The following is a 27,186-nucleotide window of genomic DNA, read 5'->3' as shown; positions in this document are numbered from 1 at the left end:
CAGCAATCGACCATTGAGCACAAAGCGGACAAAACTATTGTTGCCTCTAGAATTCAATTCTCTTTTTTGTTATTTTTATATTCATAAATGGTTTATTTGTACGGCGGCACGGTGGTCGACCGGTTAGCATGTCGGCTGGCCTCGCAGCTCACTGGTGCGGGGTTGGATTCCGACTCTGGCCTTCCTTCCCGTGTGTGACTTTGCACGTTCTCCCCGGTCCTGCGTGGGTTTTCTGCGGGTACTCTGGTTTCCTCCCACATTCCAAAAACACGCATGGCAGGTTGATTGGGCACTCCAAAATGATCCCTGGGTGTGAGTGCGGATGGTTGTTCGTCTGTGTGTGTGCCCTGCGGTGGGCTGACAACCGCTTCAGGGTGAAGCCCGAAGACGGCTAGGGTAGGCTTCCGGAACGCTCCGCGACCCTCCTGAGGAGAAGCAGATCAGAAAATGGATGGAAGGTTTATTTGTATCTTTGAATATGGAGATGGGCCGCTGAAAAGTGGAGTGCAGGTCGCAAATGGCCCCTGGACCGTAGTTTGCATATCACTGAACAACCAAGAGGTTGTTGGGTTGGCTGAAATGCTTGAGGCTTTGTGGATTTGGTCCTCAAATATTGATAAAGGCAACTCAAAAAACCCAAAACAAAACAAACTTTCCAGTGCTGGAACAACCCCCCCCCCCCCCCCCCCATGGTCTTGTTGTCTCTGGATGCCGGCGTGTACGCGTTAATATTGTATAGTCTGCTGCGATCCCTATTGGCTCACAAAGGATGGTAAACAATTCTATTAAGTTCCTCCCGTGAAGCCGGGGGGACGACTTAACGCTCACCCTCTCGGCTATAAAGTTGGCGGTGCAGCCGCACGCGTACATTTCCTCCATGAATGTTTAATGAAATAAAAGCAAGCAATGATGTTCCACGCGAAGAGAGAGAAGCAGCTGGTGTTGTCAAACAATCCGATTTTGAGTTGGACTGTTTTTGTGCTTCCCGGTGTCTTTGCTAATAATTAATCATTTTTTATTGTTTGCTTTTGTATGAATTATTTTTTACCCCACGTGCAGCACGTTTGTCTACAGGGGTTGGTTGGTTTCAAGCGCTCTAGAAATACACTTGGGTTGTATTCTACTGCCCCCCGGTGACCAAGCCGTGCACAACAGAAGGAGCCACACGATGAAATGAATGGAAGCATTGAAGCAGGATGCAACAACTCTGATTTTAATTGTATTTTTAATTATTAAATATTATTCATTTTATTATTTATTTTATTTTTATTATTAATATTCTAAAAATATTTTTAATTGTAAATTAATTGGCGATAACAGTTCCTGGTGTGTTTATTGGTTGAATTATGAATATTGGCAATCAAAGACATTTTGGGGACGTCTTCACGGTGAAGCAGGATGCAACAACTCTGATTTTAATTGTATTTTTAATTATTAAATATTATAAATTTTATTTATTATTTATTTTATTTTTATTTTTAATATTATAACAATATTTTTAATTGTAAATTAATTGGCGATAACAGTTCCTGGTGTATTTATCGGTTGAATTATGAATATTGGCAATCAAAGACATTTTGGGGGACGTCTTCACGGTGTCGTTCTGATGTCGCTGGGACGTGAGGGACGAGGGGGGTGCGCGCCAACTCCGCCAGGTCGTGGAAGGTCGCGCGCGTGGCTTTCGGGAGCATTTTAGCAAAGGCCTGTGCCGGATGATTCAAGCCTGCGCCAAAGTGATTTCATCACTGATGAAATCACCGGTAAATTCTTTTTCCACTCTCCCGGGTGAGCTAATTCATCCACTTAGACACATTTTCCCAGAATGTCTACCTGAGGCACGGACTCGATGGGTAATTGACTCGGCTCTGTGCTAATATTTCCGATTCTCCCTGCTCGCTTACCGACGCGCGCTGCATCTAACATCCGCCCCAACATTCTGGCGGCTTTCTAGCGGATGCAAATGAGGGGAAAAAAAAAAAAAAAAAAAAAGCATAGCGGTGAAGACACAAAGAGATTTTTTATTCCCACTGGCTCAACGCGTGCTGCGCTCTACATGGGCGTCGGCATTTATTTCACGTTAAAACCTTCATTTCAAAGCATATTGACTGCGTGTGCAGCTGCGGAGACACTGTTGTAGGCGTGTGTGCACTGACAAAAAAAAAATGCAGCTCAACCTACATAGAAAATGAAATGTATCAAATGATCAAGTAGTCACAATATATATATATAGAGAGAGAAAATGTTCATATTCAAATTTAATTCATTTCAAATACTTGATCCCCCCCCCAAAAAAATCGACCTTATTACTTATTTTCCGGACTATAAGTCACTCCCGAGTCGCAGCAGCCATAAAATGCGTAATAGAGAAGAAGAAAGTTGATTGAACTCACACCGGGGTATAAGTCGTCTTATTGGGGGGTGGGGGGGGTTATTGGATAAAATCCCAAACCAAGAACAGACGCGTCATATTGAAAGTCAAATAAAAATAAAGGACCAAAATAGAGCTGAATAAGTGTACGATATGCTAACGCTATGCTACATGACGCAGAAACAACAAACCGAGCGCGTATCGACGCGGGCCGAGAGCACGTTCTTGCCGTTTTATGCGCGTTATGCAGTGAAACAGCAGGCCGCGTGGAAAAAAAATAACAAGTCGACTCAGCCAGGATACAGTAAGGTAAGTGGCAACAGCTAACCAGGTTTCGGGGAACACACGTACCAATGACTTCCTCAATCCCCCTTCACCTGACCTTATTGGCCAATCGTGACGTCTCTGATCCACTGGTTAAAGGACACTTTGATTCTCTCCTCTTTCATCTCAAACTGCTTTAAACAACAAAGCGTGTGACGGAAAAGTGGTTAGAACTGCATGACTGTCTGTGTTTTATGTTATGTGTTGTTTATTATTTTACTTTATGTTAACTCAGGGGTGTCCAAACTTTTTGCCAAGGGGGCCAGATTTTATGTGGTAAAATGTCGGGGGGCCGACCTTGGCTGACATTCTTTACATTGAACAACAATATTGTTCAACAAATTTTAGTAAGCCAGTCTGTTTCACATTTCCATTTTTATTTTAATTTCAACAATCTTAAGAATTTCTTTTGGTTCATTTGAAACAGGAATTTGAAATATGACATATCAGTCAATATAAACACGGAGTGATGTCTTGTTAACTCGTGAGTGATGCCCTCTAGTGTCTAAATGCTATTACTCATTTAGTGAATGCTATTACTCATTTAGCCACTAGAGGGAAGCAGTACTCTATGAAACATCACTCGCCAGTCTACGAGACCTCAGTCAATGCAACACGTGTTCCATTGCGCCCAACCTGCGGGCCAGACGGCACTGATTTTATGACGGGGGCCGAGGGCCGGATGAAATTCGACCGCGGGCCGGATTTGGCCCGCGGGCCGGACTTTGGACATGGCTGTGTTAACTGTTTTGTAAAGCGCTTTGTTACAGCTGCCGCTGTTGTGAAAGCGCTATATAAATCAGCATGTATTGTATTGTATTGTAATCGGGTCCGAGGTGCAACTGGCCATTCCCAGGTGGGTGCAATGACCTTTCCTGAAGCAATTAATAATCTACGAGACACATTAACTCATTCTGTAGCAGCCGATTCTAGACCAAGTCTAAAAAGACGTGTAAAAACGTCGTTGGGAGTGAATGAGTTAAGCATCGCAAACTGATATCACAGAGGAACAGTTTTGGATGGAGAGAAATGTCCACCTTTCTTCGCATCCAAAATCCACCCCCCCCCAAAAAAAAAAAAAAACGACCCCGAAAACCATACAAATGCCACCATCCCGATCTGCGTCCCCTCCCACTTGGGTGGCCCCTCCCACTTGGTCTTTGAGTGGGTACAACAAATGTCCTTTTTCTGGTCTTGGCTGTACTTCTTCACGACTCCCTGAAATGATTTCACGAGTGCTTGTTAACTCATCGAGTAGCCTCCAATTCTGGAGCAAGTCTGAAAAGACGTTTAAAAACGTCTTTGGGAGTGAATGAGTAGGCCGATCGAATCGTCGCCAAATTTTGAAAAAGTCGCCGACGTTGTACGTCACCTTGAAATATTATCCGACAAACGGTGCGCATTTGGAGACTGAACAGGACAGTTTGAGAATGTGAGATGTGTTTTATTTTGAAGTAGCCGCAGTGGAGAGTGTAAATTTGTCGGCCGGGCTCCATAACTGGCGGCACGGTGCCTGAGTGGCTAGCGCGTGGGCCTCGCAGTGCAGAAGTGCGGGGTTCGATTCCGGGCTGCGGCCTTTTTGCGCGGACTTTGCATGTTCGCCCCGTTCCCGCGTGGCTTTTCTCCGGGTACTCCACTTTCCTCCCGCATTCCGAAAACCTGCACGGCAGGTTTGATGGAATGTGGAAACTTGACCCGCGGCGTGAGTGTGAATCTTGGTCTCTGTGGCAACCGGGGCCATGTTGACTCTGACTCGAGGCAAGAGAACAGAAAAGAGGCTCATTGATTTTGCCACCACAGGCTACTTTAATTAGCTCCTCGCTATTTTCATCCTCCTCACGGGGTGATGATTAGAAACATAAAACGTATGATTGGAAACAACATCGACGAGGCGGAGGAGCTTTAATAGACGTCATCAAATCAGCGCTCTGTGTCTCTCTCTCACTGTCGAAGATGGCGGACGATTTATTTGATTTTGTTTTGGTTTGTTTTTTCACCATGCTAACACATGAAACACACGTAGCACATGAAATTGCAAGGGGCGGGCCTAAAGATTCTTAACTCATTGAGTAGCAGCCAATCCTGGAACAAGTCTGAAAAGACGTTTAAAAACGTCATTGGGAGTGAAGGAGTCAATAGCCTACAGATAGCATTTGCGCCATCCCAGTCAATAATTCTGAACAGTGCCTTGTATGATGGACTCGGCTCCACTCAAGTGTATTTCTGGAGCGCTTGAAAAAACAAACCGGCGGTGTACACAAAGTGGACCAAAAAGAATTCACACAACCCCCAAAAAAACCCAAAACAATGCATTCCTAACAAAGACGGTCGAAAGCGCAAAAACAGTCCCACCGCCAGCTAGCGGCGGTCGGACTGTTTTTTTGGGACGTCGGGGGGGCTTTCGCCTCGGGTGTCTTTTTACCTTTCGGCTGCGCCGCCTCATTAGCATACGGTCGCTAAGAGCGTGACCGCCAGCTGAAAGCAGGAACGTTTTAAGGCCAAGTTCATTGTGCCTTTAATGGCGGCCTCCGTTGAATCGGTGGCCCAAATGAGTGTCATTATGCTAATGCTCGTCTTGCTCGTGTATTATTAGCTGCACTCGCGCGTGCCTCGCGCATAATAATAACAAGAACAGTAATAATAGTATATTATTATCATCATCGTGTGGTTCGCCGGAATGGTTGGAAAGGACTTAAGACAGAAACTGTGATGGGTTAGGTGAGAAGCCACTCAATTAACTTCGAAAGACTTCAAAGTCTTGGTCCGCGGGAGTTATCGTCACTGCCCAGACAGATACGCTTTGAAGATTGGGAATCGGTTTGGGCATTTCTAATCCCCGCATGAGACAGAACAGAGACCGCCGAGAGCAGGACAGGAAAGCTCTTCGTTGTTATGGTGCCGAGCAACCCGATCATCTGCCAGCAGCCACGGGGGACAGGCAAACGTGCAAAGACGGAAGTTCTGCATGACGTTGCGGGAAATTTCGAAGTGGTTGGGGAAGTGTTGGGAAGCGTCTTGCTCGGATGAGGATCCAGAACCTTCGTTGGCTGCTTGGCAATGACAGGCGGCCACAAATGAGCATTTTCTCTGCCTGTTACATTTCTATTATGACCACAATACAAAGTCCCATCTCCCCCGCCCCCTTGCCCCCACCCCCACCCCCACAACAAACAAACTAAAATACGGCATTTAACAGGACAATAACGACAACGCACTGTGAATAGACCTCCTGTCTGCACAAATCAACAATGGACTGGGCAGCAAACAGAGCATTCACATTCTTCAACTCGCTAGCATGCTAACGGGTTTTGGATGTGGACCACGAGTCCGGCGTGATGCTGTGGTCTGCTGTGGTCTCCCACCATGTCCTTTTTTTTGTTTGTTTTTTCTCCCTCTCCAGGACTACACCACCATGCAGTTTTGCGCCAACAAACTGGACAAGAAGGACTTCTTCGGCAAGTCGGACCCTTTCATGGTCTTCTACAGGAGCAATGAGGATGGCACGTAAGGTTTTTTTTTGGTCTTTTAGCGGCGGTCTCACAAAGCCGGCGGCGGGGGCAGACTGGAAAAGGGTTTGGCGCCGCGGCTGAAACCACTTTCCGTCCTTCACTTTCAGCTTCACCATCTGCCACAAGACGGAAGTGGTGAAGAGCACGCTGAACCCCGTGTGGCAGCCCTTCTCCATCCCTGTGCGAGCGCTCTGCAACGGAGACTACGACAGGTGACAATCCAGTCGTACAGTGACCAGTTGGAAACCGATTGCTGCTGCTCTTTTCGTTTTCAGCGGCGGTTCGGTTCCCAGGGTTCGTCGTCGTCGTCGTCGCTTTTTTTATGGGGAAAATCTGATCGTTATCAAAAAGTTGACATTCCTGTTGAAGGTGTCTGGGTTGAAAGTGTGTGCAACTGACGTTTGATCCCGGCTGGCCTTTCTCTGTGTTCAATTGTGCCATCCCGTCACGTTATTCTTCTGATGCAAATACGTCGGTGAAACTCCTCTACAATGAAACCTACATGGGCGAAATACCCCCTAGTGTGAAAAACAATGTTAATGCATGAAATCCATCCCCACTTTTCTGCACCCCCTGAAATGAAAAGTACCCCTGTTCGTTATACGAAATATTTTTCTCTGCTCTTGCCTGGCGACGAGATTGACTCCCAACGACGACACGCCTTCCGCAAAAGTCTAATCCGACAGCGACCTCTACTGCTTCTTTCGGAAACGGCAACAGCAACCACGACACTGGTTTACACATGCACGGTAGTCCAGGAAGGATTTGTTATTGTTAGTTTCAGACGCAGCAAGAACGTTACATTGCTAAAATGGCGACAAAACGCACCTTTGGATGTGAAGCAGCTAAGACAAGAAAAGCTCTGACGCTGGAAGAGAGGGTAAAAGCGATCGAAATGAAAGACGGAGGAAGCAAAATAAAAGACATGATCCAAGAAATTGACAAGCAAAAGAGTATAAAGAGTACACATATACGTTTTGTGTGTTTACATCTGAGATCAAATTTGCTACAGTGAAAAACCCCCTGTTGTGAAAAATGACAAATGTCTGCGAACATGATTTCATTGTAGAGACGTTTCACTGTACTGCTAGTCAATTTCGGGCAAAAAGACGTCGGGGACCTCGGAAACAGAAATGACACGCGACACTGGGTAACATTCGGCATCATTTGTCACGTTCCGTTCTGGTCAACGATAATGAAGGTGTGTACGTTTTTTTTTTGGTTTTCTAAAGCGCATTTAGTCTCGTTTGTGTTCACCAAGAAAATGGCAACGCACATTTGAATTAGCGTCGCTGCCACGTGACCAGCATTTTCACAGCATCTCGTCTCGTCATCAAGCGTCCTTGACGAAGACATTTGTTGACGTTGTGTTTCTGACTGACGATGCGAAGAAGTTTGGCCCCTTTCGCATGGCGGGTGTCTCCAAAGACGTTTTTTTTTTTTTTGGTTGCTCTTTTTCACCATCCGTCTGTGCTCACCTGTGAGTCATTTGGGTCAGACAGATGGAGGAGGTGGAGGGGGGTCGGGGGGGGGGGGGGGGGGGGGGCTCCAAACCCTTGAGGATTTGGACTCGCTGTCATTTCCGACCTTGACTGGGCCCCTTTTCCCCACTTGAACGTGTTTCGGGTTTATGAAAGAATTACAAATGTGATCAAATGTTTGTTTTCGTCCCAGTCCGAATGACATGTTGATGTCTGCAGCGTTGTTGTTCCCTCTTGTCACTTGAACCTTTGGTCTCGATGGGGCCCCAAGTCCAAATCGCGTTGGCATCGGTCCGCATCCTGTGCTTTAAAAATGGTTTCATATCCGTTTTCTTCCTGTTTCAAGAATAGCAAACATAGAGCGCAGCAGATTTGTCATTTGTTTATTGTTTTTTTTTTTTCAAATTCTCATGAATCACAATTTGGCAGCTTGTTTTGCGTCATTCAGTCTTACTCATGCTCACCTTGACGATAACAAATGTCTTTGTCCTCTTGTTTTTCATTTTTTTCATTTTACAGGACAATCAAAGTGGAAGTGTATGACTGGGACAGAGATGGAAGGTCAGACACACCCCCCCCACCCACACACTCACACACACTCCTGCGTCGGTGCATTGTGTAATATTTTTCTGTTGTTGTCATTGTCTCCCAGCCACGACTTCATTGGCGAATTCACCAGCAGCTACAAAGAATTATGTCGGGGTCCCAGCCAGCTGAACGTCTATGAGGTGACTGAAAAATTCCGATTCAAAAGTTTCCACACGAGTGCCCCGTGCTTGGGGAAGCTTTTGCGCTCAATGGGGCCACGTTGGGATTTTTTTTGAAAATGGACAGAACGAGTCAGTTCATTCGTTTAAAAAAAAAAAAATTAAAATTAAATGTGGGCGGCCCGGTAGTCCAGTGGTTAGCACGTGGGCTTCACAGTGCAGAGGTACCGGGTTCGATTCCAGCTCCGGCCTCCCTGTGTGGCGTTTGCATGTTCTCCCCGGGCCTGCGTGGGTTTTCTCCGGGTGCTCCGGTTTCCTCCCACATTCCAAAAATATGCATGGCAGGCTGATTGAACACTCTAAATTGTCCCTAGGTGTGAGTGTGAGTGCGAATGGTTGTTCGTCTATGTGTGCCCTGCGATTGGCTGGCAACCGATTCAGGGTGTCACCCGCCTACTGCCCGGAGACAGCTGGGATAGGCTCCAGCACCCCCCGCGACCCTAGTGAGGATCAAGCGGTACGGAAGATGAATGAATGAATGAATGAATAAAATTAAATGTAATATTTAAAAAAATAAATAAATAAAATTTAATACTGTATCCAAAATGATTGGAAATCTGTTATTTCATCGCCATTATTTATACTTTGAAAAGCACGCACGTATATTTGTACATTTCTTTTTTTTTCTTTTTCCTCCAAAAAATGGTGAGCGATAACTTCCAATCAGCATTTTCCATGTCAAAAAAAATAAACAGCAGTTGGAAGGAAGACAAAACGCCCCACCCCCAAAATCAAAGATTATAATTATTGTTGTTATTTTAATATTTGGGGGCAAAAATGCGTCAATTGGACTGTCCACTGCGCCGTGACTCGGCTAGCTACTGCGGTATCAGTCGTTTGCCGTAGACGATAAAAAAATATGTGCCTGTGAATATTGGAATATTGTCACTCTACATGTGTTGCGGCACCGTTTGTGTACAAATATCCATTCTCGAAAGGGTTCCAACACTGCGACTATTGGCACGCAAGTGTTAGCCACGTCACAAGCGTGCACCATTGTTTTATATATATATATATATATATTTTTTTTTTCTTTAGCTCCAGGAGCAGATAAAGTCCTTTGTCAAAGGAATGATTTCTCCACGGCAGGAGCGGCTTGCCTTAGCTTCCGTTTGCGCATCACAATGTAATTGGCGGCAGAAGCGCACCCCTGCGAGCCTCTGAATAATGTCGCTGTGGCTGCGCCGCGTGATCTATGCCGCTATTGGATTGGGCGTACGCTCCATTAGCCTTTTCGGGCATGGTACAGGAGGGCAAAGATGTCTTCATTGTTTATCACCCAGGGAGGGATGAAAAGAATCGTTCCCGTGATCATGATCCCACTTTATCCCCCCCCATCCCCTCCTCTCCCCCACACCGTCCCAAGGTGGTGAACGCCAAGAAGAAGCTCAAGAAAAAACGATACGTCAACTCCGGGACGGTGAGTACATTTGAAGGCCGAGCTTCGGCGCTGCTTTCTCTGCGCTCACTCGGGGACGATGAACGCCACCGTAATTGAGATATTCAGCAGTCGGGATCACAGTCTGGCCGCGTGTGTGTCACGCTCGCTTGGCATTTGGTGTGCTCGCAGGTGTGTGACTGGCTCATGCGTTCATGGACGTGAGCAAACATTCAAGATTTGTTGTCGTTGTTGTTGTTTGTTTTTTTTTTTCATCAGGTGTCCTTGATGTCATTCAGTGCGGAGTCAGAGCACACATTCTTGGATTACATTAAAGGAGGGTGAGTTACCGCCCACCCCCCCCCTTCGCCCCCACTTAAAAAAAAAAAAAAAAAACTGTGTAAAAGGCACGGTGACACAATCACGTTTGTCCAATCCGGTTGAGACAGTCGCCACATATGCAGTCGACCCAGCGGGCTCACGGATGCGGCGGCCATCTTGAGAAGATTAGCTTAGCATGACCGTAGGAGCGTGACATAGCTAACTATTCATTGTTGTTGACTGGACTTGCACGCGGACACGCAAACCTGCTCACTTTGGCCCAGTATACAGCTCTTGTTGTTTTTTTTGGGTGGGGGGGGTTGTTTTTGTTTTTGTTTAGTTTTTTTAGATTAGATTTGATTCTCTTTAGATTCCTTGATCTCTTTATAACCACACTGGCTAAACCCCGGTGGGATGAAAAAGATGTGGATAGGACAGCTGTTGTTTGTAGAAAAAAAAATATACCGGTACACTTTATGTTTGGATAGAGAAAGAAAAGAAGAGAAACAAACAGATGACAGGAGGGCGTGTCCGTCCGACCTCAAGCGTCGTGGCGTCTCGACTCGCTAGCTTAGCTGTTGTCGCGGCGAAGCTAGCTTGGCTGTTGTCGTAGCTCAAAGCGACGGACTATCGACTGCCGAGTCGCGCTTCACTCAAGTGGCGTCGCTACAAATCGATCACATACAATCGGAACGGAGGAGAAAACTAATACCGCTAATAAATTTGTGATTTTTAACAATCATTTCATACTGTACTAGACATTTTTAGGGCAGGAAAAAAAAAGGGCCTCAATTCCGCTCGCCACACACACAATTCATCTGTGAAATGAAGGTTCCATTGTATTCTAAAGTATATGTTCCCCTTGAAACTCGGCTCAGCTCCGATGTCAGTCTCGATGATAAATGATAAAAAATAAAAATAAAAATTCACGTAGCGGTAATTAAGGCCGGTTGAACGCATTCCTTGCCCTGCTTTTTCTTTGTCTTCGGTCTGGCTGTCCATGGTGGTAACTGCTGTCCCAGATCTGTCCTCTTTCTCTCTCCGTCTCACACTTGCACAGTGTTGTAAGTTGTTGTCGTTTGAAAGTAAAACGGTCATATCAAATGATCGTAAAATATCATCAGATCGTAAAGAAATCGATGAGAGAAGTCATGCGACTACAAAGCCGAGTCCACTCGTTATTTTAGCCTGCGATGAATGACCATGTCAAAAAATGGATTGTTTACCGTGAGATCAATCAAATGCACTCAAACGAAAAAAAAGAGGCCAATATGCCCCCCCCCCCTCCACGGAGAAGTAAAGAGCAGACCTTCACGTTCGTCCGCAGCCAGCTGAAGCGGAGGTCTCGTTCCATTCAACCCTCGGCACTTTGCGTAATTACGTCTCTTATTTTCCCGCGCAACACAAACCAATTAGGGAACCCGTGCAACCTTTAATAACGGCCGCCGTCTCCGAGGGCTTCGCGCCGCACCCCCGTCGTGAAATGAAACCTTAACCCCTGCGAGCTAAAAGGTCTCTTCAACGCTTGTTAAAAAAACAAAAAAGGGCTTTTTGTTTTTCCACATCGTATGAATTGGATTTCTTGATTTAAAAAGCAGTATTTGGCATTTTTTGGCTAATTGTGTACCAACCTTCGGCGGGCCGCATTAAAAAGATCAACGGGCCGGATTTGGCCCGCGGGCCCTAGTTTGCCCACCCCTGCGTTAGAAAGTGCTCGGCCGCCATATTGTTTCCAGCTTGGCAGCGCTCAGACTTCCCTCTCGACAAGCTTTGGCCCGCTGAGAACGACCAATCAAAGATGCGATAGCAAGCCGCGCTCGCGTTAGCTGCAGGGAGAAGCAATTTGATCCGTGGACTTCTGATCCGGTAGGTCACGGCGACGGCGACGGCACGTTAATTTGTCTGCGGTGCAAAGCATCAGTCAGGTGAAGATTCGCCGTGACTTTTACAGACGACTAACTTGGGAGGCGAGGATAAAAATAGGCATCCCGGCCCGGCTATTAGTTGTTTGCGCGAGGAGAGCAAAAAGCCGAACAATCCTGCAGCATCAGTCAAACATCCTTCGCCATTGATTTTCCCATCGTGGAATCATTTGTGGGCTCAGCATCTCGGCTAATCCCCGACGCACCTCGAAAGGGAAATTAGGAAAGCCGGGAGCAAAAGCCGACGCAGAATGCGTGTGTGTGTGTGTGTGTGTGTGTGTGTGTCTTGTTTTCTGCAGTAAATGGGGACCAGAAAGTGACGCTGACGGCGTCGCTGAACTTTTAAAAACATGCCGATGGGAAGCGCCGTGACTATTTAAATTAGATTTTTTTTCTCTCGGTTTCACATTCAGCATTTCGTCCTTTTCAATGAATTTCCCAGCAGCGTTCACAAGCAATTTTTGCGTTAATGGCGCTTTTTCTAGCCCGGATATGAAATCCAACCGAAAAGGTATTCCGACGGGTCTCCTTGAATCCAGACTCCTCATTCACACCCCGTCCCCTGAAGTGTCACCGTGCCGAAGTTCTGGATAATCAGGGAAGCGGTACCTTGAAGTCTAATTGGCCCGAAAAAAGCTTCAAGGCAGATGTTCAAGGGGGGGGGGCACGTTAATGGTCTCTGTTGGCCTAGAAATGTCACGAAGGGGGATCATGCTCAGGTACCGAGGAGCATCTATCAACGGGTGCAAAGCGGCTTATTTAAGAGAACGGCCATGCGCCGGCACTAGTTTGGGGGATAAAGAAAAACGGGGGGGTTTGGTGGGGCGGTTGGAGCCGAGATGGTTCGTGCCTCTCTGACATCTCCCTGGAGGTTCGCCGGGCACTCGGGGCAGACGCTTGGAGGGAAGAAGCTCTGCTGAAAATGTGCATTTGCTTCCAAGTAGCCAAAGGCCGCAGCCTTGAACGGTCCAAAGTTTTCGGTTTGAGGGCCACCTGCAGAAAAATGCAAGGATGAATTTCGTCAATGATCGATCGATGATCGTCAATGATCGATCGTTTGTATTGTCGAGTTTATTTCATCGGGTTTCTGTCGGAGGTGTGAAGGCAAACGCTTGAGGACTTTTTCTAAGTTGTTGGGGTGGCCAACAGCCCCCTCGCTCACAAAATAGATCCGGCCCTGCACTTAACAACAGCTGAATCTCCACATTTGGAACCCAAAACAAGAAAAAAAAAAACAAAAACGGTAGTGAGGTGAGCATTTTTTAGTTACTCCAGGCTCATTCACGCCAAGTCTTCATCAAATCAGCCATCGGGCACAAACATGGAAAGATCTTTCTTTACTCTCGTGTTTTGACGATCGGCGTTGTTGTTCTTTTCGAGGTTTCTTTGTATCTTTGAATTTTGTGAAAACGTCAACGGTTCACCCTCCCTTCTGCCCACCGTCACCTTTTTTGACTTACCTTGCGGCCGTTTTTACCATTATTATATTAATTTTTTTCTCGTCATGTCGCGGGCCGCTGAAAAATGGGTGGCGGGCCACAAATGGCCCCCGGACCGTAGTTTGGAGACCAGTGGTATAAATGGTTTGCTTTTTTTGGGAGGAGTTTTGGGGGTGAATTTTGTAAAGATAAATAGAGGCTGATGTTGATTGACGGACGTGCGGATTGACGCCTGTCGGACTCGCCGACATGCGAACGGATCGCCCCACTGGGGTCGGATGGCTCGGCAGGCAACTGGAAGCATGAATGTTTCTTGTTCTTTGATGGACAGATCCCAATTAAGATGTTAAAAAAAAGTTCCTTCCTTTCTGCGAGAAAGCAAGATATCTTTCTGTTCGTATGTTTCAGGACGCAGATTCACTTCACAGTGGCCATTGACTTCACCGCATCCAACGGTAAGTGTCACCGTCCTCGCTTACGCGCCGTACCGGATGCCAAAGTTGCAGGATTTGATTATTTTTCACTGAGACTGACTGTACAACATCCTGGATGATGTGATTTCGATTTTATTTTTTTTTTCCTGAGAGCTTTGATTTTGTAATCGGCAGCTGTCATACTAGCCAAGTGTAATAAGCGGCTAATAAGCGCTAATCACATCACGGCCGCCACCGTTGGTGGTGGTGGTGGGGGGGTATCCCGCATGGATGACTCCTCTCTGGCGTTGACAGGCAATCCGTCTCAGTCGACTTCGCTCCACTACATGAACCCGTACCAGATGAACGCCTACGCCATGGCCTTGAAGGCAGTGGGCGAGATCATCCAGGACTACGACAGCGATAAGATGTTCCCCGCCTTGGGATTTGGTGCGAAACTGCCCCCCGATGGGAGGGTCTCCCATGAGTTCCCCTTGGTGAGTCATTTGAGACTTTTCAAAGTGGTGACCGAAATTCATTTGTCAGTCGTGCCGGTTCAACTCGCCTCAGTTTTCAAAAACAAATCACTTTCTATTCGGAATCATTCATTCCAGAGTCCAAAATGTCACCATCATAAAAAAACTTATTAGCTACACGGGTAATGCTATTTTTATTATTATTTTATTTTTTTAACTTTGTGTATTTGACTTGGGCAAACCGGTTCATGGTCGCTAGCCGGTTGGCAGCTAGCTTAGTAGCGGCTAGCTTAAGAGGCTACGTCTCGAAACACATCCGATCGATCAGTAACGCCGTCGGGAAATCCCGCGCTGTCCGTTTTGTTTGTACGCAAGATTTTTTTTGGTTTTTCAGACTTTAAGAGTACATTATTCCGTCGTATCGAACGGGATTTGCTTGACTTGGCGCTACTGCGGGCTTCCGTATCGTCTCCCAAGTCCAAATGAAATTTTTGCAGTCGTTGACATGGAACCTTCATTGTGTAGCAACCTTCGGCGGGCCGCATTAAAAAGACCAACGGGCCGGATTTGGCCCGCGGGCCGTAGTTTGCCCACCTCTGCGTTAGAAAGTGCGCGGGCGCCATATTGTTTCCAGCTTGGCAGCGCTCACACTTCCCTCTCGACAGCTTTGGCTCGCTGAGAACGACCAATCAAAGATGCGATAGCAAGCCGCGCTTGTGTTAGCTGGCGGCGGTTCGCTTCCGGCGCTTCGTGATGGCCTTTTTCACTATTTCGTGTTATAAATCTGGTCATTATAATAAAGTTGATGTTCCAAAGGTATTCGTTGTCACCCAAATCGGCAAATGGAAACGTGAATGATGGGAAAATCGGGATTTTAAAATGCGAACGTTATCGGGATGGTGGAAACGAGGTTCCACTGTAACACAACATTTTCATCTGGCGCGGCACTAAAAAACTCTTTTTCTGGAAAAAGTGCCCCAAAACTCAAAGCGTTCATCCTTTGATGTAGAGTGCAATGAGGTGTAGCGAGTGTTCGGGTTTTTTGTTTTTTTATTTTTTAACGTTTTCATGGCCGCCTTTTCCACATATGCGCCGCATCATTCCGAAGAAATGTGTCATGTATCTTTTCTCGTGCAAATGAGTTTCTGTCAAGCCGACCGCCTTATGAAATCAATTTGTCTCGTCTCTCAGCCGGCTGCTGATTGTCGACGCTAATGAGAGGCCGGCCGGCGTCGGCGTCGCTCCGTCTTGTCATTCAAATCAACAAATTAAGATTCATGGCGGCGTATCATTGGAGCCTTGTGCTACTTCCTCAGAGTGTTGTGGGGGTAAAAAAAATATTGAAATCAACTTTCACTCCTGAAAGTGACATTTTATTCATAATTGGGTACGTCGACTCTCTAGACGGGCAAGTAAAAAAAAAAAAGGCTGATGTCACAAATGATGAGGGTCAGACAGCAGAGGTTGGGGGTCTCAATCTTCCTTCCTGTGTAGACTTTGTATAGTTTTTCTCCGCACTTGCACACGAGCAAGTAGCTCGCCGTGATGCTACTTTAAAATAGTTCAACACTCTTTTGGTCCTGCTCTAAACGATGCAAATTTTGGTGCATTCCAAGATCAAGGTACCATTTTATTGTTAACCTTTCTTTGCTGCTGGCCTTTTAAATCGGTGATGGCGCCCCAAATGTTTCCGATCCTCTGCTATTTAATGATGTGGAACTGGGAGTCGCGGCTTGGAATTGAAGCGGATTTATATGGGACAAGGAGATGTTTCCGCTCACCTCTGATGCTACTCTGCTATTTAATGACGTGGAACTGGGAGTCGCGGCTTGGAATTGAAGCGGATTTACATGGCACAAGGAGATGAGAGCCAATGTCTCTTTTTCGTAAATGGATGCTATAGCTAAGCTTAGCTTGTAGCGGACGCGCGCACATTTCAGCATGACGTCTTTGATCCGCTGGTAAAAAAGGACACTTTGATTCGCTCCTCTCTCGTCTAGAACTGCTTCCGACAACAAAGTGTATGCGGGAAAGTGGTTCCGATTGCACCATTGTCTGTGTCCAATGTATTGTCTTGTATTATTTGGTCATTTTATGTTAACTTTTCTTTTTTGATGGCAGCGCCGACACCCGAAGAGGCTCCTCCTGTTGCAAGTTGTCTTGAGAGGAGAAGAAATGTCATCTGTGCTGCATGTTGCACATTTGACAATAAAGTTGTATGCGACTACTTGACTTGACTCATTTTCTTTTTTCTTTGGACCAGAACGGCAACATTGAGAACCCTTACTGCAACGGCATGGAGGGCATTCTGGACGCGTACCATCAAAGCCTTAAGACGGTGCAGCTGTACGGACCCACCAACTTTTCCCCCGTGGTCAACCACGTGGCAAGGTGAGCGGCACGGCGGCATCTCGCATCGCTCTCGTGTGCTGCGCTTCCAAAGTCATCACGCAAATAAAATCCACATGGTGACATTCTGCAGCCCAAAACACCAAATTGAACACACGAGGGAGTCATATGCGACAGCAGGATGCTAGCTAAGCTAAATGCTATGATGGACAGTTCCCCCCCCACCCGCCCCTCCAGAGCAGTACAGATATACTGTATATATAAATAGATACATTCATTCATTCATCTTCCGTACCGCTTGATCCTCACTAGGGTCGCGGGGGGTGCTGGAGCCTATCCCAGCTGTCTCCGGGCAGTAGGCGGGGGACACCCTGAATCGGTTGCCAGCCAATCGCAGGGCACACAGAGACGAACAACCATCCACGCTCACACTCACACCTAGGGACAATTTAGAGTGTTCAATCAGCCTGCCATGCATGTATTTGGAATGTGGGAGGAAACCGGAGCACCCGGAGAAAACCCACCCAGGCCCGGGGAGAACATGCAAACTCCACACAGGGAGGCCGGAGCTGGAATTGAACCCGGTACCTCTGCACTGTGAAGCCGACGTGCTAACCACTGGACTACCGGGCCGCCCTATAAATAGATATATATATCTTATATAACGCCATGAAGCAAAGTGGTTCATCGGAGCCACTTTGTAAATATTTACTTAGGGGCGCAATCCCTTTTGCTGCCAGAGGTGGTGCTGTGCGTTGAGTTAGTTTGACAAGGCATTAATTGGACATTCCAACACTTTTCCGTTTGATTCGCCGTCCACTCGCCTGACTTGTGTGCGGGCAGCGCGGGGCCCGCTTCCCACTCGGTGCCGGCAGCTCAGGGGGGGTTAGTTAGTGCGCCTTTTGCCCAAAAAGTCAGCTGGAACAGGCTCCTAGCAAGTCCCCGCGACGCGAGGCTCCGCAAGGAGGAGCGCTGCTAAAAATGGACGGATGGATTTTCCCTGTCTGGAAGTGTTGCATTTTATATGTGACATCGCGGGAGGTTCACCGCACGCACGCACGCACACGCATTTTAATGCCACGGCGCAACAACCCGCGCGCTCGATTCGCCCCTTAACAAGCTTTGCGAATGAGGAAATGATCATCCGATGCATTTACTGGCCGTACTACAAAATTTGTGATGATCGATGACTGACTTGTGCAATAAGCGCGCCTGATTGCAGTTGAAATGGGGCAAGATTAGGCGGCGTTGGATTCGAGAGATGCCGTTTAGCTCGTATATGAAGGCATCAAATTCAAATCTCTCTTGGCCGCGTGAAGGAAAGTGCAAAGTATGATGAGACCCCTTCCCGTTTATTGCCCGATGTGCTCGGTGGAGATCAGTCATAATTCAGGCGGAAGAATTTTTTTTTTTTTTCAAAGCATCTGGTCTATGGTCTCCATGGCAACAGATCACACGGTTAACATATTACAAAGAAGCTTGATTGTATGTAATGCAGAAGCATCTCCCGAGGCAAGTCAGAGTGCACAATCGATTCTAAAAGGCAGTTAGGATTTATAAATAATAAGTAGCGGCTTCAAAAAGGACATTTCGTTTCAGCAAGTGTTTCGCGAAACAAGAAATAAATATACTTTACGTCATGAAGCTTCATTTATAAACTACATTGTTGTTGGTGTTTTTTAACCCGTTATTGTGTGAAAAAAAACCCACAAACAAAAAAAACACAAAAAAAAAAACACACAGTCTTGACAGTTTTCACACGATACATGATCATTGATCTTAAATCGATGGCGGTTATTTCGGAAAAAAATCCTTAACGTGACTTGTTCAATGGATATTTGAAGGCGTTTACATTCATTTCAATGGAGAAAAAAAGATGATTTGTGATTGGACCACAAGGCAACATTATATTTGCGTGTATTGAAAACCTCCCATGTCCAAATTTTGTCACCCAATCAATACTATCGGTGAGTCTGTCATTATTGACGACACAATAAGCAATCAATAAATAGGTTTGATATCCTGAAAAGTGAAGTATTCCAGGCGACGCCCGCGAAATGTGGTAAAAATAAAAAATTTTAAAAATTTAAGCGAAGGGTGGAGAGTCTCTGTCATGGAAATGCATGCGAGAGTTCACGGCAAAATAAACGAAATAAATAACACGTTTCCAGATACGAGCGACATCCAGCCAGCTGCTCCATTCAAATGCGCCCCCCCCCCCCCCCGATCTAACGAGATTGTTTGTTTTGTCCGACTGTTTTTCCTGAAATGAGAATGGAATACCGCAGCTCTTGCATAAAGCGTCGAGTCAATTATTCATAAGACAGCCAGCGCCAGGGCATAAAAGTAGGCCACATTTGGTGTGCGCCATCTCCGCTGCCTTTGCTCAAAGTGTCTGGAAAGACCTTGGGGGGCGGGGGGGGGGGGGGGGGGGGGGATGCGCGGCGCGACAGCATATTTCACTTATTTACAGTCCGTATCAAGCTTGGATGGCAAGCTTACAGCAATCTTTGATTTTATTTTATTTTTTTAGTCCATGAACATACTGCGACTTTTTTGGTCCACTTTCAAAATAAAACCCGATTGAACATGACCGTTTAGCCATTATCGATTTCCGTAACAGGGCGGGCGCGGTGGTCGAGTGGTTAGCACGTCTGCCTCACAGCGCTCGAGTACAGAATTTGATTCCGACCTCCCCGTGCGCGCATGGGTGGGTTTTTTGCGGGTATTCGCAAAATACAATTACAAAAAAACGCGCGGCAGGTTCACGGAAGACTCCATGTGTGTGAACGCGAGCGCTAATGATTGTTCGGTTAGCACGAGCGCCTTTGTGAGAGACGTTGGTGACGTCGGTTCTCTCCCCTTCAGGTACGCGGCGGCGGTGCAGGACGGCTCGCAATATTTCGTCTTGCTCATCATCACCGACGGCGTCATCTCCGACATGGCGCAAACCAAGGAGGCCATCGTCAACGTAAGTCAGGCCGTCGGGCCCCGCCGTGACCTTTCAACCTGCGGCGCATCGGAGACTCTTTGCCGAGTTTTGTTTCATCCGTCTAAGACCGGAGCCGCATCAGAGTGCCGCTGATTGTTGTCGGCCGTGTTTTGGTCCCAAGTTGCTCCCGATTCTTCTCATTTGAAAAGTCACGATCCGGCGTCCGCCCGAAAAATGCGCCCTCGCCGCTCTTTTGACTGGCCGTGACTCATGATGTGGCTTTTTTAGTTTTATTTGACCTTGTGAGACTTCAAAGTCTGAACTTTGATTCATCACGAGTGTTACTTGTACACACACACACAGACGGTGAGCGACATTGGAATAATTAGCGGTGCGCCCGGCGCAATGATTGATGTCTCTTTCATCCGCTGATGCATAAAAACTGACTAACAAGCGAGGTGACAACAGCGCGTCCAATTACTCCGTTTGGGGAGAAGAGCCGTGGCGCTCACTGAGTTCAAATTGCCCGTGGGGGGGGGGGGATATATGCGCTGATCACACTGCTAAAAATGAATCCTTTGTGTGGGTAAGATTATACCTGCATTTTCTTCTCCGTGACGGCTTAAAAGGGACATATTGGGCCCCCATTTTCGTCGACGGGCGCGCAGGCCCTTGCCGTCAAAAAAAAAATGGCGGCTCTTCGTATTCGTGCCGAGGCAAGCCGTGTTTGGGAATCGGACGCCTCACCTGCGTTGAATTGAAAAACCAATGAGAGGAGCTGCTTCGATTGGCCGGCAATCAAGTCAGCTGCGTTCACACCCACGACGCCGCAGGCGCTCATTTCAAACAGTGTCCGGCTACGAAAATACCAAGAGAAAAAGAAATTCACTGCACTTAAGTAACAGTAATAGACACCATCCCCTGCATTTGGGGTGTGTGTGGGGGGGGGGGGGATATATGCGCTCATCACACTGCTAAAAATGAATCCTTTGTGTGGGTAAGATTATACCTGCATTTTCTTCTCCGTGATGGCTTAAAAGGGACATATTACGGCACATATTGCCGTAAAAAAAAAATGGCGGCTCTTTGTATTTGTGCCGAGGCAAGCCGTGTTTGGGAATCGGACGCCTCACCTGCGCTGAATTGAAAAACCAATGAGAGGAGCTGCTTCGATTGGCCGGCAATCAAGTCAGCTGCGTTCACACCCACGACGGCGCAGGCGCTCATTTCAAACAGTGTCCGGCTACGAAAATACCAAGAGAAAAAGAAATTCGCTGCACTTAAGTAACAGTCATAGACACCATCCCCTGCATTTGGGGCGTGGGGGGGGGGGGTATATGCGCTCATCACACTGCAAAAAATGAATCCTTTGTGTGGTTAAGATTATACCTGCATTTTCTTCTCCGTGATGGCTTAAAAGGGACATATTACGGCACATATTGCCGTAAAAAAAAAAATGGCGGCTCTTCGTATTCGTGCCGAGGCAAGCCGTGTTTGGGAATCGGACGCCTCACCTGCGCTGAATTGAAAAACCAATGAGAGGAGCTGCTTCGATTGGCCGGCAATCAAGTCAGCTGCGTTCACACCCACGACGGCGCAGGCGCTCATTTCAAACAGTGTCCGGCTACGAAAATACCAAGAGAAAAAGAAATTCGCTGCACTTAAGTACAGTCATAGACCCCCGCATTTGGGGCGTGGGTAAGGGGGGGGGGGGACACGGAGCATGCGGACGGCCTCCCGTAGACCCCCAGCAGACTGGGTTTAAAGGGAATTTGCGACTGTTAATCAAACCATTGGAACAGCCACACCTTCCTTTTAAGATCTTGTCTGCTGCTCTGCTCAACGTCTCTGAACGTCATGCTGCTACACCTGGAACTCACCTTTCCCGCTTCTTTTTTGTCTTGCTCTGTGTGTGTGTGTGTGTGTGTGTGTGTGTGTGTGCGCCTATGATAAGGCATATCTGATGCTAATTGAGCGCCGGAATATTAAGTCCGATCGAAAATAGCCTGCGGGGTTTCACGCTAATCTTAGATGTTTTTTGCAAAATTAACAATGCAGATAAGATTTTTTTTTTGGGGGGGGGGGGTTAGGGCGTGTTTGCGCACAGGAGTGAAGTTGAACCCGCGATGAATCATACATGAGACTGTTAAATTGTAATGGCCATGAGAGAAAAATTGCATTCGATATCAACACGAGTTATTCGCTGATGTCTGGTCGTGTATAGAAGGGCCGGCTGGGAGTGGGGGGGGCGGGGGGGGCGGGGGGGGGGGGCGGCACGGGTCACCCAAAGTGCAGTCGGTACCTCCGTTTTTCGACGTCGGTTTTGTCACTTTCAACTGTGACCCTTGTGTCATTCAATGAAAACATTTTGTCCAGCGGGGGGTGGGGGGGGCGCATCATAACACAGGTGAAGTATCTTCATGAAGCCGCTCAAACGTACAGCATCTGCCATCGCAGAACTTTTTGTGGAAAGGTGGAGGAGATGGAGGCAGGATAATACCTTCCACTTTAACCACCCGTAGTTAACCGGCACCCCCAACTACGCCCCCCCACCCCCCCTCCCCCACCCCCAACCCTTCCTTCCCGCTTCAGGCCCTTCGGGGAGGAAGACTGACCTACTTTTAGCACTGTCAATGTCTTTCAACTACAAGCAGACATCAATCATTGACAACATGTAACCGGTCTGATGGAATTCGTGCTCACCGGATCTCAAAGACAAAAACAGCATTTCAATCGATCATCAACATTTTTATTTGATGGTCTCACGGTTTGGTTTAGTCGTCGGCGTTCCCTCCAAAGCCGCAACGTTGTCGGCAGCTGCGCGCCGCTTTCGCCCTCTCGGCAACGCTTGACGTTTGGACACGCCTCCATTTTCATTCCATCTCCAAACGGGACACCACACCATTCCTGCTTCCCTTTACCGCTTCGGTAGTGCGAGCGAGGTTGCCGCACTCAGTTGGAAGCAGATATTGACACACGTCCAATGACGTGATGCCGCCGAGCGCTGCGGTCAGGAAGTCCAAACATGGGCGGAGCTTCAGAGCCCCTTGACTTGAGGCCCTTTTGCGCTTTTCAGAAGTCAGCAAAGTGTTTTGAGAAATCACCTCTTATTTGATTTGTTTTCCACCTCATGGAAATATGGCGCTTATGAAGCCCCCACTTTAGGGCCCCTATCACTCAATAATATATATGTTTTTTCACCCCCCCCCCCCCTCCTCCCAGCGGCAGCTTCATACATGCTGCGTTATAATTCGCTTTCACGCGAAGCCATGAAACATTTACAACCTCGTTCATCATTCATGTTCCCGCCCCCCTCCTTTGTTTGTAACTTTCCCTTCTATGGGAATCAGTCGACGGGGGCATGACGTGAGTCCGCCATGGGATGCGTTGCAGTCGTCAAAGGGGTCCAAGTGACAAAGTTCCCAAAATTGAAGACCGTTGTCCTACGAATGAACTCTGAGAGTGGGCAAGACTTGAGGACTTTAGCCCCAGTGGAGGCAGGACACGCCCCGCTGCGATTGGTCGCTGAAAAGCCGCTTAGAACTCAAGTGGGACCGATCCAAAAAAAAATTTGATGTGATCGGGGAAACGCACGATGGGGCCTCGGGACCTTTACCCTGCGACTGACTGTTCTTGTCACTCACCACAGGCGGCCAAACTGCCCATGTCCATCATCATCGTTGGGGTCGGCCAAGCCGAGTTTGACGGTAAGTCGATCGGTGAGGGCTCGGCATCAACCGAGGTGGGGGGGCCGATCGCCGAGTAACAATCGCAATGATGACATCCTCATGAGGGGAGAATTTGTTGAAATGCTGAACTCGAATTTCTCGGCACTTGAAAACAACCGCGGCTGTCTCCAAAATGCTAAAATTATTCCGATTACAACAAACAATCAAACAATCGATTCAGAACAAAGACGGTCAAAAGCACAAAAACAGTCCAACCAAAAATCAAGTCGAGTCAAAAGCCAAGGACGAGGTTGAAGATGGGAAGGGAGGTGGCCCAACGTTCTTTCCAAAGAGAAGGAACGGCAACGGAAAAGAATTCCATCCCCTCTGAGCTTAGTTCTCGCTATGTCGAGTCGCGTTTGGTCTGCCGGGCAGGGAGCTTAGAGAGGTCAGGGATGACCGAGCCACTTCAAGATTGGAAAACAAATAAGAGGATCTTCAAAAGAACTCGGAGGGGGGGGGGGAAGGAAGCGAGCCAGTGAAGGGATGCCAGAGGAGGAGTGCTGTGCTCCACTCAAGAGACGAGCAGCGGTATTTTGGAGCAACTGGAATGGAGGATCGGCTGACACCAAAGTCAAGTGACAGTCACGTGTCGAAAGCGTGAATTAGTATTTCCTAAGTGCTCGCCAGAGAAAGGGGAGGCTCGACTTTTAGCCGGCTGCCGAATACCAACGGCGCCAAACTGCCTCTCCGATTGATTGCCCAAAACAGAAGTTTCGGGGCTAAATGAATTCAGCAATTAAATGAACATGATCACCTTCGGAAAAGCCAAACATCGATATTGGCTGCGGCGCGGTCGTCTCTAATGATGTGACCATGAAGTGTAATGGCCGACAGATGCTGATTTGCTGCTGCTTTTCTTGATTCCGCAGCCATGGTGGAGTTGGATGGAGACGACATCCGGATCTCCTCACGTGGAAAATTGGCCGAGAGAGACATTGTGCAGGTGAAAAAAAAACACGCTCACCCGTTTCTCCGAACTCCATGTTTGTTGATGCTCCCTTCCTCCCTCCTCTCCCCCGCCGCACCAGTTTGTCCCCTTCAGGGACTACATGGACCGCGCCGGCAACCACGTCCTGAGCATGGCCCGGCTGGCCAAGGACGTCCTGGCCGAGATCCCGGACCAGCTCATCTCTTACATGAAGAGCAGAGCCATCAAGCCCAACACCGTCCCGCCGCCGCCGCCGCCGCCGCCGTATTCGCCCGGCGATCGCTCCCAAAGCGATGCCGTGTGAAGCCCCGCCCCTTTTTTTGCCTCCTTGGAACGGCGCAACGCCCCGCTCATGAGGAGAGAAGGGACTCCTCTCGGGGACGGCTTTCGGGTTTTTGAGGAGCTCACCGCCGGAGCTTTTTGCTCTTTGCTGTCCGAGTGGAGGAGAACGATGGTACGGGAAAGCGAGATATCGGGCCCGAGGCAGGTCGGCAGTAGATTAGTACGAGGTGCCACCTTGTATCCTGTTTGTGATACCTTTTGCAATTGATGTGTCTAGAGAATAAGTAAATATAAAAATATATATTTTAGTGCTGTCAGTTTAATGTGTTATTATCTGCATTAATTCGAGGCAGTTTTAACTCGATTAATTTTTTTCCATCTCGAGATTAATGTTCTCGAGAAAAATGTTCACGTGAAATTGAAAGTGGAAATTGTTGTTTCGGTTAATATTTGCATTTTGATCCACGATTCCATGTTGATGAGAGCGTTAAAATCTGAAAATAGGAGGAAAAAGAAATCAAAGGAAATTTTTGATTAATTGCGGATAATTCCAAGTTAACTATGGAATGATACATTTGATCGCGATTAAATTAATCGTTTGACAGCACTAATGTATATATTTATATATCGTATCTGTTTTATTGCATCTCTTCCTTTGGGGGTGGGCTTTTAGACAGTGGGGGGGTCCAAAGTCATCTTTTCCCTTTTGATTTCCAGCTTGTCTAATTGTAATATTGATCCAACTCACCCTCAAATAGCCATTTCTATTTTGATAAGGACTCGATTATAAATCTATTTAGGAAAAAAAAAAAAGCATGTGATGAAAAAAAAAAAATCCATCGATCTGTTTATAAACATGTATATACTCGGGCCGGCCGCGTCCGGATTGTTTTGGAGCATTTTTGAGTGCGAGTGGTCGTGGGCGTTGGCCATATGCATCTTGTTTCACCTGTTTGTAAGATTTCTATCCAAACGTTGCACTACTGATGACGCGCGGCAAAAAGCACAAAAGGTTCTCGGGTGAACAATAAGCTGGAAGAAGGATTTCACGACACCCTCGCAAGCTCTAGCAGAGAATCCACTGACTCATCAACGAAAGCATTGACAAAACAACCAATCGACTGACTCGTCCCCAAATCGATCAATGGATCGGCCCACAAATCAAGTCTTACTCAACTGACAATCAATCAACTGACCGATTAGCCAACAAGCAAATTCATTGACTAACCTAGCAGTCCATGAAACAGTCTACCAGCCCAACGCCCGGGCCATGAATTAATTAGCCCCCAATCAATCGACTAATCACTTCACCGACCAACAATTAATTGAACCACCCACCGATGAATTGCTCGAGCTACCGTCATAACACTCAGCTGACTCGTCAACTTCACAAACAACTAAACTTATCCATTGACTATCAATAGCCAATTCAAGTGATTTACTTATCAACTAACTAACCAACCAGCCAATCAATTGACTCACCAACCAATAAGTTGATCATCCAACCGATTAATTGGCCAATCTACCAAAACCAATTGAGTCTCCTGCCAAACTTGGCAACTAGCTAATAAAATTGGCAGCAGGCGTTGCTTTGCACCCGCATTTCCTCTGAGCTCCAAACGGGGGCGCTGCGGTTGGCCACTTTAGCTTCTCTTCGATTTCTCGCAGTCACTCGATCCAAAAACGGGCCTACCGAGATGGAAACATATCCGCATTCATTCAGCCACGTGAAAATTCTTGCTGAGGAGCAAAACGGTGAGCAATGATGGCGTCGCGCACGCGCACCCGCGTATTTGTAAACTTTTGATACTTCCTGCTCATCACTTCTACGATGAACGTCGTGAAGAGTTCGGCTGAGCCTTGTTGGATACTTCAAATCAAGATCTGTTTACAACGCCATTGGGGGCTCTTGATAAAGTTCTCCCTAGTAGGGTTTGGGGTTTTTGTCGGGGGGAAAAAAATGATCAGCTCATTGACAGAGATGTGACAGTGTTGTTGGATTATTTTAGCCACTTTTTTTTGGGGGGGTATTTGGGAAAAAGAAATCACTGCCTACCTTAGTGTGGGGAGGGGGGCGTTGAGAGTGCAGTGTGCACTAATGCAAAGATATAGAATATTAATATAGTGAAACTCCTCTACAACGAAATCATGTTTGCAGCAAGACATTTTTCACAACAGGGGACTTTTCACTGGAGCAAATTGTATCTCAGACATAAACATGAACGCACAAAAAACTTATATGTGTATTTTTTGTTTTTATTCCAATAGTGTATGAGCATACACTTATTTGACACTTCATATAGCCAGCATAGAAAGAAAAAAATGCAACGTTCGCGCTGCGTCTGAAACAAATACTTCCTTGTTCTACTGAGCATGTGTAAACCAATGCGTTGGTTGCTGTTGCCGTTTCCGAATGAAGCAGCAGAGATCGCTGTGGCATGCTGAGGTTGGATTAGACTTTTGCGGAAGGCTTGTTTTCGTTGGAGTGAATCTCGCTGCAAGGCAAGAGCAGAGAAAAAGATTTCGTATAACGGAACAGAGGGACTTTTCGTCATAGGGGAAGCAG

The 27,186-nt window shown here is 47.1% G+C and overlaps 1 protein-coding gene and 1 long non-coding RNA gene across 4 annotated transcripts in view; both read left to right on the top strand.

Moving 5' to 3' along the window:
- The window catches only part of cpne5a (copine Va), a 59,553-nt gene extending 32,983 nt beyond the window's left edge, over positions 1-26,570 (top strand). For all 3 annotated transcript variants that reach the window (XM_052054951.1, XM_052054931.1, XM_052054941.1), the window contains 13 exons: positions 6,093-6,196; positions 6,309-6,413; positions 8,202-8,243; positions 8,335-8,410; positions 9,816-9,869; positions 10,107-10,168; positions 13,918-13,964; positions 14,238-14,419; positions 16,662-16,789; positions 19,616-19,718; positions 23,329-23,386; positions 24,280-24,353; positions 24,439-26,570. In XM_052054951.1, the coding sequence (XP_051910911.1) occupies positions 6,093-6,196; positions 6,309-6,413; positions 8,202-8,243; positions 8,335-8,410; positions 9,816-9,869; positions 10,107-10,168; positions 13,918-13,964; positions 14,238-14,419; positions 16,662-16,789; positions 19,616-19,718; positions 23,329-23,386; positions 24,280-24,353; positions 24,439-24,642 (1,239 nt within the window). In that variant the 3' untranslated portion in view covers positions 24,643-26,570. The remainder of the gene's footprint in view (positions 1-6,092; positions 6,197-6,308; positions 6,414-8,201; positions 8,244-8,334; positions 8,411-9,815; positions 9,870-10,106; positions 10,169-13,917; positions 13,965-14,237; positions 14,420-16,661; positions 16,790-19,615; positions 19,719-23,328; positions 23,387-24,279; positions 24,354-24,438) is intronic.
- The window catches only part of LOC127594131 (uncharacterized), a 105,063-nt gene that overhangs the window by 76,689 nt on the left and 1,188 nt on the right, over positions 1-27,186 (top strand). The gene's annotated exons all lie outside the window — the stretch shown is intronic.

The sequence above is a fragment of the Hippocampus zosterae genome, chromosome 2, assembly GCF_025434085.1.
Source record: "Hippocampus zosterae strain Florida chromosome 2, ASM2543408v3, whole genome shotgun sequence".
NCBI classification, from domain to species: Eukaryota; Metazoa; Chordata; class Actinopteri; order Syngnathiformes; family Syngnathidae; genus Hippocampus; species Hippocampus zosterae.
This window is presented reverse-complemented; position numbering and strand designations above follow the sequence as displayed.